The 16,857-nt window shown below is 51.5% G+C and overlaps 1 protein-coding gene across 1 annotated transcript in view; it reads left to right on the forward strand.

Moving 5' to 3' along the window:
* The window catches only part of MVB12B (multivesicular body subunit 12B), a 186,514-nt gene that overhangs the window by 157,112 nt on the left and 12,545 nt on the right, over positions 1–16,857 (forward strand). The window contains exons 8-9 of the mRNA XM_021691486.1: positions 3,897–3,952; positions 6,375–6,434. Coding sequence (XP_021547161.1) covers positions 3,897–3,952; positions 6,375–6,434 — 116 coding nt within the window. The remainder of the gene's footprint in view (positions 1–3,896; positions 3,953–6,374; positions 6,435–16,857) is intronic.

Raw genomic sequence — 16,857 nt, forward strand, 5'->3', positions numbered from 1 at the left:
CTGACTCATTCAGCTACAAGTCTTTTTCATACCTTCTGCTGTTATTCCACATGTCTTTCATTCTATCTAATACAATTGGTTTTTAAGACCTAAAGTACTAGCATTGACCTATAGTAAATCCCATCCTTAAATTTAGACCATGATCCCGATTTGGGGGGATCTTCACTGGATTTCTCCCAGTTATCCAGCTTATAGATTGTCCTCCCAGACTCCCCATCAGTCACATCTGAGATAGGCCTACTATGTATGTCTTCATTAAACTAATTGATAATGCCCTGGGTACCCTCCAGAGAGGTCAGTTGAGGTCAACATCAATCTATTAATCCGTTTCTTGAACATCTAGTCCAACCAGTTATGGATTCTCCTCCTCTTAACACTGTTCAGTCATATTTATCCAACTTGTCCACATGGGTAACATGAGAAATTTTGTCAAATGTTTTGCTAAAATCCACATTCTTTCAGCCTACCATAATCTTTGCTATACTAGATTTTTTAAATAAATGAAATTTGGCCAGCAGATTATCTGTTTAGCAAACTTTTATTGGCTCCCCTTTTAAGGGGCTCCATGCATGGGTGAGAGCATCCTGTTCTCTCGCCAGCTCCATTGGGAGCTATCAGCCCATAGGATCCTAGTGACTCACTTTCTTTTCTTCCGAGACTATTAAAGTCTGTTTTCTAAGAGAATATGAGAAGGATCTGACTGTGCTCATCTTCTGTCATGAACTTTAAGATACAGTGGAAATTTATCCCAAAGTTCCCATCAGCCGACAGCTCCCTTTGGGGGTCAGACTGGGTCTGAGTGGTCCTCCCCACCATCTCCTCTGCTGCCGAGCCCATCAGGAGGGCACCCTGAAGACCACAGCTGTCTTTTCTCACACAGTCTTGGGGGTGCCTCCTCCCTTTCTTCTCTCCAGAAGGGCTATCTTTGGTGTGGTCCCATAGGATGTCGCTTCTGGTCTTCTGCCTTCAGCCTCCTCAAGAAGTTGCTCTGTGAAATTACCTTTGAGCCTACCCAGGGACCAGAAGGCGTGCCCTCACCAAACACCTTCATTGTTCACATGGGGCGTTGGCCCTTGGCCCCAACAAATCTCCACCATTCTCCAGGTCTGGGAGTGAGGATTTCACCTGGGGAATGAGGTGGTGGGGGGAGGGGCTGTAGGTGAACAGGAGGCGCCTCTGAATGAACCCCCCTTCTGGTGGCTCAGAAACTCTGTGGGAAGGGGAAGGGGCCTCTTGTGAAGGGGTTGCAGGCCCTTATGTGCTGGTGAGGACCCCCCTTGGGAATCCTGCTGTGTGGGGCGCTGGTGTGGCTACCAGCCTTGGACCAGATGAAGCCACCTCTCTGCCTAGCTCCTGCTCTCGGTGCTCCCCGGGCCTCTGGTTTTCGGGGGTGATCAGGCCATGGAAGGTCACCCTACTTCCCCTTCAGGATACGAGTTCTCTAAACCCACCCTGACGTTCAGATGGAAGCACTGTTAGCAGCAAGGGGGAGTTCTTGACCTATCTCATCAGAAGCCCCCAGACACGAATAAGGTCTTTAAAACAGAAAGCCTAGTGAGTGAATGGTCAGGGGTGCCCAGGGTGGGGATGTGTGCTAAAGATGTGCTCGCCAAAAACTACTCACCAGGCATTTGGTCAGCCTGCTTCCGAGTGCAGTCCATGGGGCATGTGGAGGGAGCTCTTCTCTGGGCGCTGCCGTCTGTCTATGGGGTGGAAAGAAGCACAAGGAGGTGTGTGTGTGTGTGTGTGTGTGTGTGTGCAGAGAGCGGACAGCACCGTGGCCCTGGCAGGTGACAGCCGTGGGCTTGTGGGACTTAAAGGAGAGGCAGAGTAGGCTGTGGCTTCCAGCCCTGAGCGTGGGGTGGCCGGAAGCAGGGTGGGGCGTGGCCAGTAAGTGGGAAGGCGCAGGGAGGAGCGGGTTTGGGGAGAAGGTGGTGGTGCGTCTGACTGGACTGTTCTCGCACACACCCACTTCCTGGCCCGTAGGTCTGACCAAAAGGAGCTGGTGGAAGGGACGCCTGGAGACTTCAGGAGGACATGATAATGGTCCTCAAAACCTTGAAAGGTCCTGGTCTGGAAGAGGCAGATTTGTTCTCAGAAATTCCACTTATACCCAGTGGAAGGGCCAGAGGACTTGGAGTCCCTGCTTGCTACCTGTGTGCCCTCAGCAGTCCCCGATCTGTGAGATGACCGCAGGTGCTGAGTGGCACCTGCCCGCATGTGTCCGCCGACCAGAAGGGGCAGGGGGTCAGGGTCAGGCGTCCGAGTGCCGTGTAGGGTAGGCCTTGGCGCACAGCCGGAGTTGGGCAGATAATGGGAAGGGAGCATGGCCTCTTCTTGGATCTTGGGTGGGGCCCCGTCCTGTCCCTCTCTAGAAGGCGTGTGGCCTTTCAAGGGTCGTCTGTTCAGGATGGGCTTTCCCAGCCATATGTGAGAAAGCACGCACGTGTGCCCCAGTGTCAACTCGTATGTCTGCATGTGTGACGTGCCGTAGATGACCGTGGGCGGCCTCCCCACCTCCTTTCTGGAGAAGTGTCACACTTCCTGGCCCTCAGCCGGTGCTCCCCCAGGCAGTCCCGGCAGCTTGCAGGGGCCCGAGATGGGAGAAGGCCCCCGACCGTGGCTGTCTCTGTCTGAGCTTGGGCCCGGACCTTGGGCAGTAGCCTTCCGAAGAAAGGAGGCTTCCAGGGCGGCAGCTGGGTCCAGCTGTGCTGTTTCCTTTTCTTCAGACCTACCAGAGGAGGCTTCATTTTTCCTTCCCTGAAATACATTCTGAACATAGCTTAAAATGAGCCATTGGGCTCAGCTTGCTGATCAGGGAGGATTTGTCCCAGATTTCTCTTTCTCTTATTTTTTCCCTGCCTGCCTTCTTTCTGTTTCTGCGACTCTTCTTTCTTAGGACTGAAAGAAATTGTCTGCCGCTTGTGTACCAGAGAAAACCCATCTTAGATGTTGGGGGAAGTAGAGATCATGACTTCCCGGGGAGCCCCCTCACCAGGCCTTCCCCGTGTCTTCCTAAAGCCGAATGGGCCAGAAGACCAATTCCCTCCGGGCTGTGGGAAAGGAACTGCACCACTGACCCTGTGTTTTCGTTTGCTAGGGACCCATTCCCATCTTTCTCTGGTGTCCCATTTCGAGCAGCCTGGTGCCTCGAGTCAGCCGCGAAGCCCGGGACTAGGAGACGGAGAGGGAACCATGGTGGCCATGCTGTGGCCCACCCACCTGCTCTGTGTCCGATGCTGCACGCACCTCCAGCTCACACACACCCCTGCTCACAGGCCCTGCCATCCTCCTTGTTTGTTTTTTTTTAGAGATTTTTATTTGAGAGAGAGAGACAGCGACAGAGATAGTGAGAGAGAGCAGGAACAGGGAGGACAAGCAGGGAGCCCGACGCGGGGCTTGATCCCAGGACCTCCGATACTGACTGAGCCACCCAGGTGCCCCTGCCTGCCATCCTCCTTTTAAAACGTACCTTAAACTCACCGAAACCCACAGCCAGGATTCAAACCCGGTCTTTCTGACTCCAGAGTCACTCCTCCAACCTAGACCTTTCCTGTGGGCCCAGCAGCCTGCGGTATGGCGTCATTCTCAGCGGAGAGAATGTCTCCCGAATATGCTCCCTGCCCACCTCACAGAGCACAGCTTTGTCCCCTCCCCGCCTGCATGCCCCTCTGTCCTGCCGCCAGCCCCTCGGGAGCTGCCACCACCTACAGGTCAGAGACCAGACTCTGAGGGTGGGCTCTGGCCCTTTCTCTGCCCCCACAGCTCTGTCTGTACTTCTGTGGGGTGCTCAGGTGTGTGTCCTGGGTGCAGGGGCGGAGCCTTGTATTGTGTCTCAGTCACTGAACACCGCTGGTGCCTCCAACGCCATTTTCTCTTTTTCTCTTCTCTTACAGCAATGGATGGTGTGCCTTTCATGATTTCAGAGAAGTTTTCTTGCGTTCCAGAAAGTGTAAGTGTTCTGCGTGATGGCCCTTCGGTTCGGCCACCCCCCGCCTGTGTTCCCTCTGCTCGGCCCGCAGGCCCCTGCCCTCATGTCGTCCCGAGGATAGGGCTTCCTCTCTGGGCCCCTCCAGCTAACGCTGCACACAGTAGGTGCTCAAGGAGTGGCAGGAGAGTAGGGATGAGGCACGGGGAGGGAGCGAGACAGACTCCCAGTTCCGCCACAACAGCGCCTTTTTCTTTCAAATGTGATGGTAAATAGGGCTGAACTTCACTAGTTTGAATGTTCTTGGTTCCCAGGTTCAAGTGAATGATTTTTGTTCTTTTTTATTTAACCATGACAACATCTTGCAGAAAGAAGGCTGCCTCATTTTTTCATTATAACCCGGATTCTGTGATAACCACACTCTCTGCTCCGAATTGGAGGGAGGCCTCCGAATGGCAGGGCTGGTCGGCCAGTGTGCGTGCCCACAGCTGTGGTCGCCCGCTCGCTACAGGCCCGCAGGGACCCCACGACACACAGCAGCCGGCCAGGGCCCCTGAGCTACCTGTGATGGCGGAGGGGCTGTGTGAGCTGGCTGGGCCTGCAGCCCAGAACCCAGACCATGAGGGGTGCCCACCACACGCAGCCTTGTGGGCTGTGGGCTGTGGGCTGGCGCTGCAGACCCCACCTGGCACTCCAGGGACCCTCTCTCGGATGATACCTGCCCCCCAGGTGGGAGCCCCCCACCCGACCCCACTCCCCCAGGTGGTCCTGGTCCATGCCGGCTCCATAGCCTTGTTTCTGGGTGTTTTTTATCCTTTTCGCAGGAGTTTGTTTTGAGTAGCTAACAACCGTGAGGGCCCCAGTTTGGGTACCAGCTAAGGAATCCTTCAATGTATTTCTTGGATCCAGCTTAAAACCACCCGGCTTGCGATTTGACCTGCTCTGTAGTTTCCATTTTCATGAAATATAATAGGCCTCCTCTGAACCCTTCTGGTAAGCAGCTTAATCTTGAAAAATGCTCGTGACGTGACATGCGGAGCATGAGTAACTTCAGCCGCCGCCACTTGGCCGCGTTGCCATGGCGACGCTGGCGCCTCTCCCGCCCCCGCTCCCTCGGAGAGGCTGTTCTGTCCTGCGCACCAGCTCCAGTCGGGAAAGTTTAGTGGGGCAGTTAGAGCCTAATGATGCAACAGCTGGACCTCTGCTGATCGCGGGCAAGCAGCCCCGTTCTCATCACTCGGGCTGGCAGCAGGAGAGAGCCAAACTGTTTTGTGGCTACCGGCAGAGCAGCCCCGGGAGCTGAGTGCCTCATTCGGTGGCCCTGTCCCAAGATCGCCCTCGTAAATGTGCCGCTGCCCAGCGCTGCTGACTTCAGCAAATGCTCGAGGCGGGCAGCTCGGGCCAAGCCGGGTGCTGGGCACCTCCGAGTGCTCCTCGTTCCCCCTCTGGCAGCCCAGCCAGGAGAACCCAGCCACGCTGCTCTGAGCGGGAGAGGAAGTGATGCGGCGATTTAACCCACAGCTGCCCTGTTTTGAACCCAGGTCCGTGGACTCAGGAGCTGGCCTTTCTACCGCACCTGCAGGAAATCCCCGCAGGCTCAGCTCGGGCTCTAGCTCTGCGCTGACCTCTGGGCTGTGGTTCAGAAGCATGAGGGCCTGGGGTTTTTATCCGGGACCCCGGTTTCACCTGTTCGTCCTCGGGTGCCAGTTGCTGGCCCCTCTCGGGAATACAGAACGCTGACAGGCTCAGAGCAGGGGCCTGCAGGACAGGGTGCCTGCTGCCCTCTTACCTCTCACCGTGCATCCAGCCCTGGTCTCTCTGCGCCTCCAGCTGACTTGTTGCCTCGTGTACTTGACTTCTCCTGCTGGCTGGGGGAAAGCCAGCATTTTCAGAGAAGGCTCCCATCGTCATGAAATAATAGAAACCCCCATTAAAATGCAGTGATACCATTTTTCACCACCACTGAGTTCTCAAATGATCATTGATGGGCAGTTTTTTTCCTTCACCTTGCATCTTCAAAGACCTAGAATTCCCTCCCGCGGTTCCTCAGACCCATCCCACCACACGGATGCCACGGTCAAGGCGGCTGTGGCCAAGCCTCGTGCCCCTCCGTCCCCCCAGCTGCAGAAGGAGCAAACCGGCTTCTGGCCTGGGCAGGGAGAAAGGAGAGATGGAAGTCATCAGTGACTGCCCCTGTCCCTCAGGAGGGCTGGGACCCTCCCGGGTGTTGCCGACAGATGACTCAGCAGGGGTCGGCCAGGTTTTCTGGAATGTTTGCTCGTGTAATCACTACAGATTTGCAGTGGTGGGTTTCCTGTTGAAAGAGGGTAGAGAAAATGCTAGATCACATAGGGAGGTTTGAGGTGTCACAATTGTTAAGCATAAAAGCAAATGTGAAACAGCATTTTCCAGCCGTTTAAAAGGATGACTTGATCTGTATTTGCAGATGCAGCCCTTTGATCTCTTGGGAATCACCATCAAATCTCTGGCAGAAATTGAAAAAGAGGTAAGCAAGCTGCCCAGAGTGGGGGCAGGTGGGGCCTGGGCCTGCTTGCTCCCCACAGGGTCTCCATCCCAGGAACGGGGAGGACGTAGGTGTGGGGTGGTGCCCCTCTGAGGAAAACACTTCCATGTCCCTCAGATTTATTCCTTAGAAAAAGAAACTCACTTTGGATGTGTTTACTGCTTCAAGTCAGTTATGACCAGCACCTCCTTGTGTTCTCTGAAAGGTGTGTTCTCAGAAGGTTTTAAAATGCCCCCATTTTTAAGAGGTGGGGGTTGGGGGATGGGCACGGAGTCTCCTTTCTCTCCTCAGGCTCTAGTATTTGCCACCAGTATGGGTGTGGGGACGTGTCCAAGGAGCCTCTTTGCGATTTAGAGCCAGCATCAGGATCCGTGCCGTTGTGCCTGATGAGCCAGACCCCATTTGGCAGCCTGGTTCCACATAGTTTGGGTGTTTGCCTAAAAAAACAGAAAGAAATCCAAGCCTGGAGTACTTGTGACAACTCTGAAAGCTGAGATATTGGGATGAAACCAGAGGTCAGGCCCGCCCATGTCTTCCCTGTTTTCCTAAGACAGCATTAGAGTGTGTGTGTGTGTCGTCTTGCATGTGTAGACGACTGTTAAGCAGTCACATGCTTGCAACCAGCTCTCCTCTGAGAGGAACATTTGTCTCAAAGATGGAAATGGTAGAACCATTTCAATATTCTCAGTTCCTCTGGGTTTTCTCCTGTATACCTAGCTAGCAGAAGCAGGTCGCATTATGGAAAGATGGCTGAAATCAAGGAAAATTGATTCAATGTAGTACAACAAATTTCTAAACCTGTCATAGCAAAAACAAGACAAAAAAGTCCCCCTTTGTCTTTGATTTTCAGTAAATCATAAAAACCAACCTGATTGTCATCTACAGGTTTCGTGGGGGTGGGGGAGCAGTAAACTTGGGGGAAAGAATGGCGACTCCATTAGAGATCCCTGTGCACATGGAGCTCGGTGTCAGCCCTTCTCAGAAGCAAGGCACTCATAGATGGTTCTACAAACTGCCTTCAAGTGGGGTCCCGAGTACTGTGGCCCCAGTGAGTGTGCAGAAGGCCTTTGAGGGTGGCTTACTCTGGCTGCAGGGTAAAGCAGGGGCATGGCCTCTGACCCCTTTAGGAGGGACAAGGTCATACAGACAGATGTCCAACCCAGCTCCACACTGACTGGGGGCAAGTCGTCCCCCCTCTGTTTAAAGCCGGGATAACAGGGGCGCCTGGGTGGCTCAGTCGTTAAGCGTCTGCCTTCAGCTCAGGTCATGATCCCAGGGTCCTGGGATCGAGCCCCACATCGGGCTCCCTGCTCAACAGGAAGCCTGCTTCTCCCTCTCCCACTCCCCCTGCTTGTGTTCCCTCTCTCGCTGTGTCTCTCTCTGTCAAATAAATAAATAAAATCTTTAAAGCCGGGATAACAGGAGAACGTATCTCCTAGGGTTTTCAGGAACACCACGTGAATATATGTAAACACAGGTGCCCGGCCCCGCGGGTTGGAGGCTGTGAGGTGGCATGTGCTGGATCAGGAAGGCAGCCGTCTGGATGTCGTGCTTTCCCTTGCCCACAGTCGTCCCTGTTTTATTTTAGCACCTGCTACATGCTCGCCTTCAACTGGGGCTCTCCCTGCATTTCCACTGGTTCCTGCTGCTGACCAAGTGGGTGTCATTCCTCATCTCATCTCTTGGGGCAGAAATTGAGACTCTAGAGGTGAAAGGTCTTGCCCAAGACAAGACTGAGACCCAGTGGTCACACTCCAAACCCTGCCCCTTATGACTTAAAGCCTGTGGCTCCATGTCCCTCAAAGGGGCTGATGGAGACAACAGTGCTGGGGAGGTGGGTCCACCTGACGCGGGCTGGGCCTTTGAGTTACCAGATGGGACAGATAGGTGAGGCCTGTGTAGGGCTCGGTGCAGGCTGCAGAAGCCACCAGAAACCTGAATTATCATGCTGAGGACTAAAATGCCACCTAAACACCCGTTTCATTAGGATGTGTTGTCTTGCTGTCCGGCACTCTGAGCCTGGAGGGGTGCAGAGGCATTCTGGACTTGGCCACCCCAGGCTTGGGTCTCGGCAGCAAGTCTCGGCAGCAGTCTCGGCAACTGCTCTGAACCTCTGTCTTCTCTTCTGTAAAATGGGAGAGTAATGAAAGTACTGCCTGCACAGCACTTACGGGGTCTGAGATAGTCGTGTGAAGGACCCAGGACAGGATCTAGCCTCGGCCACCACGGTCGTGCTCGCTGTTACTATCGCGAGCAAGCACAAATCCGGCCCAGGTGTCCACACCTCGCTTTATTTCTTGTTCCAGTAATGGGCTAAAAACACACGTCTGTGTTCTCTGTGGAAGGAAATTAAAGTGGAGTTAAAAAGCGGGGAAACGGGGAAGGTTAGAAACATTAAGTAGGGCGTAAAACCATCATCGATACCACCACAGTCAAGAATGCCGTGGTTTTTCATTTAATCTGAGGATTTAGAAGTTACCGGCCCTGGCTATCCACGTGCATTTCATGGTGATTAGTATGTTGATATCACGCTCCGGTGAACGAGCTGCTGCTTCGGCAACAATGGCAGAGAATTTTCTCCATAAATAAACATGAACTTCCTCCTTTCTGCCGCTGAACTCAGCATTGCTCATGGAGGCAGAGGCTGAGGAGGAGCCGGGCCCACCACCCCACTGGCCCCAGCTCTCGGCTCCTGAGTAGCTGGGTGTCCCTTTGGTCGGGATGATTTTGCACCTTTCCATCCCCAGCAAGTCTGGCTGCCCCTGGAGGCAGTGGGGGGGATCTTGGCGGAGGACTTTGCTTGGCTCACTGTGTATTATTTTGTCGTATTTTACACTGTTAAGCCAAACCCCTTTCCCACAAAAAGGAGACTGCCTCTGGGTTCAGGGGCAGACACACGACCAGAACCGCGTCTCTCTGCCCATCCTGAGCGCCTCCCCGAGCTCTCGGATTCCTGAGCAGCCGGGAGATGCCAGCGTCCACGGAGGCTGCTTTGTGCTGGCAGGTGCTTCTCTCCTTTCCACCACCAGCCCCCGCCCCCTGTGTGGAGAAGTGGTGTTGATTGGACTTCCAGCAGAGCCCTGGGCTCGCGTGGTCCCCGCCGTGAAGGAAGCTGAAGATGCAGCCCCTGATGGCAGCACGTTGTTCTGTCTGTCCAGAACTGGGGTGGGCTTGCTTTCCTGCCAACTTTACTTACCATGCTCTGCCTGGGGGGTGATTCGGAATTTAAGCCCATGCCCCATCGCCACCATTTGGCCACAGGGACAGTTCACTCCATGAACGAACCCCGTGACCCTGCCAACCTTGACTTTGTTGGGGACCAAAGGGAACACCCCAACTGCCAGGGTGAGCAGAGACCCGCAGTGCCCCCCAGCCTGCCACAGCCAAGAATCGCCCGAGTAAAGATGGAGACCAGGTGTCACCCCAGATGTGGGTGGGCAGTGCACCTCCAGCCCCGCAAAGTTAGCTGAGCTTCAGGGAGCATGTGATGCGGGGCCCTGCCAGCAGGAAGACAGGACAAGGCTTGCTGGCCGTGTGGACCAGAGCCACCTGTCACACTGGAGGGCACATCCCGGGTGTTCGCAGGGACGTTTACGGACCATGTAGACAGTGGAGGCAACGGGGTAGGGTGGAGAGGACACAGTTTGAGTCTGGATGCTGGGGTAGCACGCCAACTCTGCCGCGTAGGATCGACCCTGGGCAGGTCCCCTGGCTCCCCCGCCCCCACGGGCCTCATGGCCCCAGCCCGTGTGCCTCACTCGTCCCACAGCTGCTGCTCCTGACTTCATCGCGAGTTCCCCGGAAGCCGTGGCATGTAGCACTGGCTTGAGTTTCTTGAAAGACCCCCAAAGGAAGGTCATGTTGTAAGGTTGTGATTAAAAATCCCTCTACCTGCCGTCGAGCAGATATACCGGGGGGAGGGGAGGGGGGAATTCTTGACAAACATGAAACCTCTCACAACTAAGAAATACTCTCAGGTGTGGGTGTTGAAAATGAACAAAGCTGTGGCTAATAAATTCCCCCGTGAATGCGGTCACTCTCCTGGCACCAGGTGGGGATGGCAGCCTCCTTCCTGCCCAGCCTGCCCTCCAGCAGCCGTATTCCCTGCCGTCCGCGTCCGTGCCCAGCTTGGAGCAGGGCCTCTGCCGTGCACATTAGTCCGAGGCAGGAGAAAGTGAGTTTCGGCTCATCTCCCCTCAGCCACGGGAGGTGACCAGTGGCAGCGATGGGGAGGCTTTCTGGCCCCGCCCCTCCCCCACGGAGCTGGGCAGCAGGAGGGTGATGGTGACACCCGGGAGGGTTGGTGGCCCCGTGAAACCCTTATTGTCCGCCTCACAGCCCAAACAAAAGCTTCTGTCTGTTCAGGAGTCAGGAAAAGTGTGATTTTGCAGCCGACCCCCGTGATGAAGCGTCTGCTCTGGGAGTGAGAAGATGGGCGTATAAATATTCTCTGTCTCTGCCGCTCTTTATTTCCCTTGTAAGCGGTTGCTCCATTTCTCCATCTGATGGATTCCCCGTCACAGCCAGGGTGGGAGCACCCCAGCTCTGCAGCCCAGGCTGCAGCTTCGAAATCGTGCCAGTGTCTCCGTTCCCTTTACCATGCCTGTTTATCCTGCCTCACCGCCCACCGCCCCACCTGCCCTGTGGCCCGGCCACCACCAGTCTCGCCTCGCCTGCAGACCCTCCATCCCTGTCTCAAGGAATAATAGCCAAGAGACAGCGGCCTTGGTTGTAGATTTCACGCTGCACACGTAACAACCTGCAAGCCTTTTAAAAATAGGAGCCAACAATGCCTATGATGAAGCGGCATCCGGCATCCGCAGTGCCTTCCAGCTCGGTGCAGAGCCATCTCCCCACCTGCTGCCGACCTCCCACGGAAAACCACAATGCTCGCCCTCCCTTCCGTGGGTGCCACGCTGAAAATTCAGCCTGGCGAGGGAAGCGTCCTTAGCCCACCATGCTTCCTGGTAGGGCACACAGCCTCCATTTTCACTCGACTTTAAAGCTGAAAGACACGGGAGAGTCTAATTAGTAAAGGGACGATCTAATATTAATCACTCCCTTAAAATTGACAAGGGAGGCAGTTCATTTAACCACTTAATTGCTACAGGTTTTTATGGGCTGCTGTGTGCAGACGTATTTAATGAAGAAGTTATAAATCTAAGGGAGCTTAAAATTTTAATTTTATACCTAAATATTTTCCTTGTTCTCATGTTTGTAGTCAATCCTCAAGAGTGTAGTCACGTGGAATGTTCTTTAAATGAACATATTTGCTAACTGGCGTGATTTCAGTTTTTAAAACATTGGTTCCAGCAATTAGGCATTTTTCTCAGTTCCCAAATGACTAGAGAAATTCGTCTTGATTATAATTGCTCTTAGCCACGCATATCTAATTTGTGTCTTTTTAAGTGTTAATTAGTAAACAGTTTGAGCTGACATCTTTATGTGTTTGTGTGTTGAAAAATGGGGCTTATTGCTTATTTAGCCTGGGGCCGATTCCACTAGCATTTACGTCACGACATTGAGGTGAAATTAATGGAAACACATTTGGCAGTGCAAGGTAAAAAAAAAAAATTTCGAATTCAACTTTTGGACATCCACTTTGCACGGGCTTCTTTGGCCCCCTTCAAATAGATGAGATGAGAGTAGACTTGGGAACTGCGTATGCGGGAAGAAAGTGAGGCAGAAGATTTTTGTATCAGTAATGAAATGGCAGAGTCCCAGTTTTTATAAAAGCAAAATGTTCATGTCCCAGCACAATTGTTCATTCTTTCTACTTTTGGAAAGCTTTCATTGTGCTTATTAACGTTAAAGAATTTTGTGGAGGGAGAGGTCGCAAAATTTGCAGTCCCTTTGCACCATCTAGTGGTCAGGTCTTAAACTGCAACGGGAAAGCCGCAGCAGCGTTCTCTCTGCCTGGATTTAACATTTCCACCACCCAGAACCCTTTTTCTGGATTTTTCAGTAAGGATGCTGATCTGTTTTGGAAAAGAAACCTGCCTAATTTATTTATTAAGTAAAAGTCCATTAAATAAATAGACGTGAACCTGTTCTGCTCCCCTTTTTTAAATTGCTCGAAGGCACCGAGCTGCCGCCCAAACCCTTACACACACAGTTAGATCATTCCCGCCCAAAACAAAGAAACCTAATGAATTAGTTTAACGGATGGCCCTTCTGAAGGCACACAAGATGTGTTAGGCTTCTCTTGAAATATGGGAAGTAGCTTGGGGACCACCACTGCATAGACTCTTCGGGAGTGTGACCACACCGTAGGAACCAGCTTCGTGCCACAGGATTACTTCCGTCCCCATAAATTGTAGCGGATGTCTTGGGCAGTTTATCATCTGAAGCAGCTACCCTGCCAGGCAGAATCAGTCGTTTACTATTTAGTGTTTTCCCCTTGAGTTCAAAGGTTGTACGTGTTTATAAAACTGCAAACATCACAGAAACATGTAAAGTAAAAGGTGCACACACACACGCGTTACATGGGCTCACACAGTACACAGCCTCACCTTGCTGTTCACTTCCACAACCTTCCCTATCATTTCACACAGACCTGCCTTGTTCTTTTTAATGACTACATGTGGTTCCCTTTTATGATTATGCCATAATTTATTTAAGCAATCCACTATTGATTGACTTTTGAGTTGTTTCTAATTATTCGCTATTACACGGCTGCAGTATATTTCCTTGTACATGTGTCTTTGCTCCCCTGGGTCTTTCTTTAGGAGAATATATATTATTTTGCCTTCCAAAAAGGGAGTGCGCATTCAGAGCCCCCCACCCCATAGTATATGAGGGGGGTACCTGTTTCCCACATTCTCACTACGGCTAAGCATCACCAGCATCTGAAGGTGAACATTCAAATGGTTATCAGCCACTTGTATTTATTTTGCAAATCTTTTGTTTGTACCCTTTGCCTTATTTTTTGTTGGCTTATTTCATTTTTCCATTTGTTTTTAAGAATTCTTTATGCTTTTTTTTCAGATTTTATTTATTTATTTGAGAGAGAAGGAACAGTGGGGAGAGCCAGAGGGAAAGGGAGAGAGAGAAGCAGACTCCCTGCTGAGCAGGAAGCTGGAATGTGGGACTCGATCCCAGAACCCAGAGATCATGACCTGAGCCAAGGCAGACGCTTAAACGACTGAGCCAACGGGTGCCCCTTCTTTATGCTCTTTATAACAACTTTCTCCCTGTCACATTCTCAGACACACCTTTAACCAGTGGCTTTTCTTGTTAATGATGTGTTCTGCTATACAATAGTTTAATTTTTTCATGGGCTCTTGTCTTTGTTTTAACATTTTATTTGGGGCTTTGTGTCATAGAAGATTATAAGAATAATCAGTCCTGTTTTTTCCATTCTTTCACATTTTAATATATTAAAATACTAAATTCTTGGGGTGCCTGGGTGGTTCGGTCATTAAGCGTCTGCCTTCGGCTCAGGTCATGGTCCTGGGGTCCTGGGATCGAACCCCGCATCGGGCTCCCTGCTCGGTGGGAAGCCTCCTTCTCCCTCTCCCACTCCCCCTGCTTGTGTTCCCTCTCTCACTGTGTCTCTCTCTGTCAAATAAATAAAATCTTTTAAAAAAATAAAACACTAAATTCTTTTCAACTACTAAATCCATCTGAAATTTATTAGAAGAATTAGAACCAGCCTTATTTTCTCCCGTGGCATTAGCCAGTTTTTTTAACACTGATTAGAATACTTTCTTCAGTGAATTTTTTTTATTTTATTTATTTATTTGACAGAGAGACATAGCGAGAGCAGGAACACAAGCAGGGGGAGTGGGAGAGGGAGAAACAGGCTTCCTGCCGAGCAGGGAGCCCGATGCGGGGCTCGATCCCAGGACCCTGGGATCATGACCTGAGCCGAAGGCAGACACTTAATGACTGAGCCACCCAGGTGCCCCTCTTCAGTGACTTTTAAATGCTGTCTTTATCATATTATTCTATTATGTAAGTGGATCAATGGACATTTCTCTTAACTCTGTTCTTCTCTTTTTATATTATTGCCACACTGTTTTGAACCTTATAGTTCTATGATAAGCTTTAATATATGATAGGGTTCTCCCTTTATAACCCCTCAATTTTTCTAATTATACTCACGTGATTATTCTTCCAGCTTCATTAGAGAGCCTTCTGGTGGGGGGAGGGGTTTCCAGAAACTGTTCTAAGTGTTTATTGTAACCGCACTGACTACATAGATCAACAGAGGAGTGATTTTAGAGGAGTGATTTTAGATGAAGAGTCCCCACCCCGAGGCTGGTCTCTGTCACCACGCAGAGCAGAACTGATGACCCCACACGCTGCTTCTCAGGTTCTCGGTGTTTGATGTTTTTGCGGCTCTTGTGAATGGCTCTTTTCTGACGTTGTATTTCCCAACATTTCTATATCAAGAACCTGTGGGCTTCTCACTGACTTCTTTGACTGTTTCTGATGGGTGTTCAGTTGCTTTCCTCTGGGGTCCCTGGCAGGCAGTTCTGCTGCCAGCAGACCCCGACGGGGCCTCCTTCCAAGGTCTGCACCTCACCTGCCGTCTTCAGGCCACCGCGCCACCTCAGCTCACCTGTGCGTTAATAGAAGTTTCTCATTTCAACGTTAACCCATAATGCCGCGTTTGGGCTTGTTATATATAGACACGTCTCTCTCTCTCTTTTTTTTTTTAATCCTGCTAAGGAATTAGCCATCTATTTCTATTTTTCTGTTTTTTATCAGGAATGGATGGTGGCTTTTGATAAATGTCTTTTAATCATCTATTGAGATGATCATGTATTTTCTCCATGGGCACATTAATATGCTAGATTATTTTAATAGAGTTCCTAATTCTGAGAGTCTCCGAGCCCGCCACCCCCCACCACCCCTGGGGTTCTGCCAGCGGCAGCGTCCCCAGCAGCAGCCCCCACTCAGCCCGCTCCCATGGGGGCCCCGGGCATTCATCACAGAGATGAGAGAAGCAAGCTGAGCTGGTGGCAAGGAAGCTGTGGCAGAGGTAATGTTTGGAAATCTTTATGGCAGCATCACCTGCCCCAGTTGCCCTCGTGAGCTGTGCACGCGCTCATGCAACCCCAAGTCAAGATGACGAGGTGGTCTTCTGCAAGTCCTTTCACGAAAGGATTTTTCTCTCTTCATGTTTTGGGAACTCTGATCCCCCAAGTTTTAAAGTAATATTCCCCCCCACACACCAAAACTGAACTCTGAGAAGGTTGCCTGTCATGCAGGTAAAAAGCATGAAGACGAGAGAAAGAATAGGGGGAGTGCTTTCCCAGAGTGACCACGTCCCTCATCTTCCAGTGCTGGAAAGTGGTGGTGTTTTAAATATTTCCTACAAATAGCCTAGGGCAGGGAAAGTACACCTATCCATTTTTTTAAGGTAATACCCAGGTGAGCTCCGAAATGCTGATCCATTGAGAAGAAAGCCCCACGGCTGCTTGCGGACATAGAAATGGTGTTTTCGGCAGCAAAGGCACCATCTGCGGCCATGCCCACAGCAGAGCAAGCAGGCTGGACACACAGGTGCCCGCCAGGCCACTAGCCCTGCAGTGAGCGAGGGGCCCAGGACAAGCAAGACACCTCTGTGTCCTCACTGACCACACGGCAGTCTTCAGTCCCACCACGAAATCGGCTTTTCCCCCATTTTCCTTAAAATTGCCCAACCTTCTCAGTCTCTTTCACTCTCCTACTTTTGGTAGTCATGGGTGCAAGGAATAGTTCACTTTCTTGCTTACTTTGTCCCCACCACCCCACACACTCACTTTTAAAATACAGTCACAGTGATAACATGGCAGTTAACACTGCCCAGTTGGGCAGTTTCTAGGGCGTGGTGGGAGTGTGGCAAGTTGGAAAGTACATGCCTCTCTAAAGGAAGCAGCCTCTAGTTGCAAGAATGAACATCCAGAATTGCCACAGCCCCCTATTTTTTTCTAGTAAAAGCTGGAGAATGTTGGCATTTTATGCAGTCTCTCAACTTTTCAGTGTTTATTTTGAAACACCCCACAGGCCAACAGTGTATGAACCTCCAGCTTGCACATGGTGTGTGTGTGTGGAGATACAAACACAAATCACATTGACTCATAATCTTCCATTCACAGGGGTGATGTGGACAAGCACTGGGCTTTGGACTTTACATGCATGAGTTAAATACCACAAGATAGGACCAATCCCACCATCATGCTCAGAGGGCTTGGAGAAGTCAGAAAACCCAGGGCTGGACCAACTGCTGCTTCCACAAAAGACTGAAAATCAGAATAACCTGCCATCTGCCTCAGAACGTAGCCCTAAGCTAGCTGCTTTCTCTCCTTTGCACTGAGCTGTGCCCAGAGACTGATCTGTCCCTTCATTCACCCATCCTGCACCACCCACCCATCCATCCATCCATCCATCCATCCACCTATCCATCCGTCCGTCC

Source organism: Neomonachus schauinslandi, chromosome 13 (assembly GCF_002201575.2).
Source record: "Neomonachus schauinslandi chromosome 13, ASM220157v2, whole genome shotgun sequence".
Classification (NCBI taxonomy): Eukaryota; Metazoa; Chordata; class Mammalia; order Carnivora; family Phocidae; genus Neomonachus; species Neomonachus schauinslandi.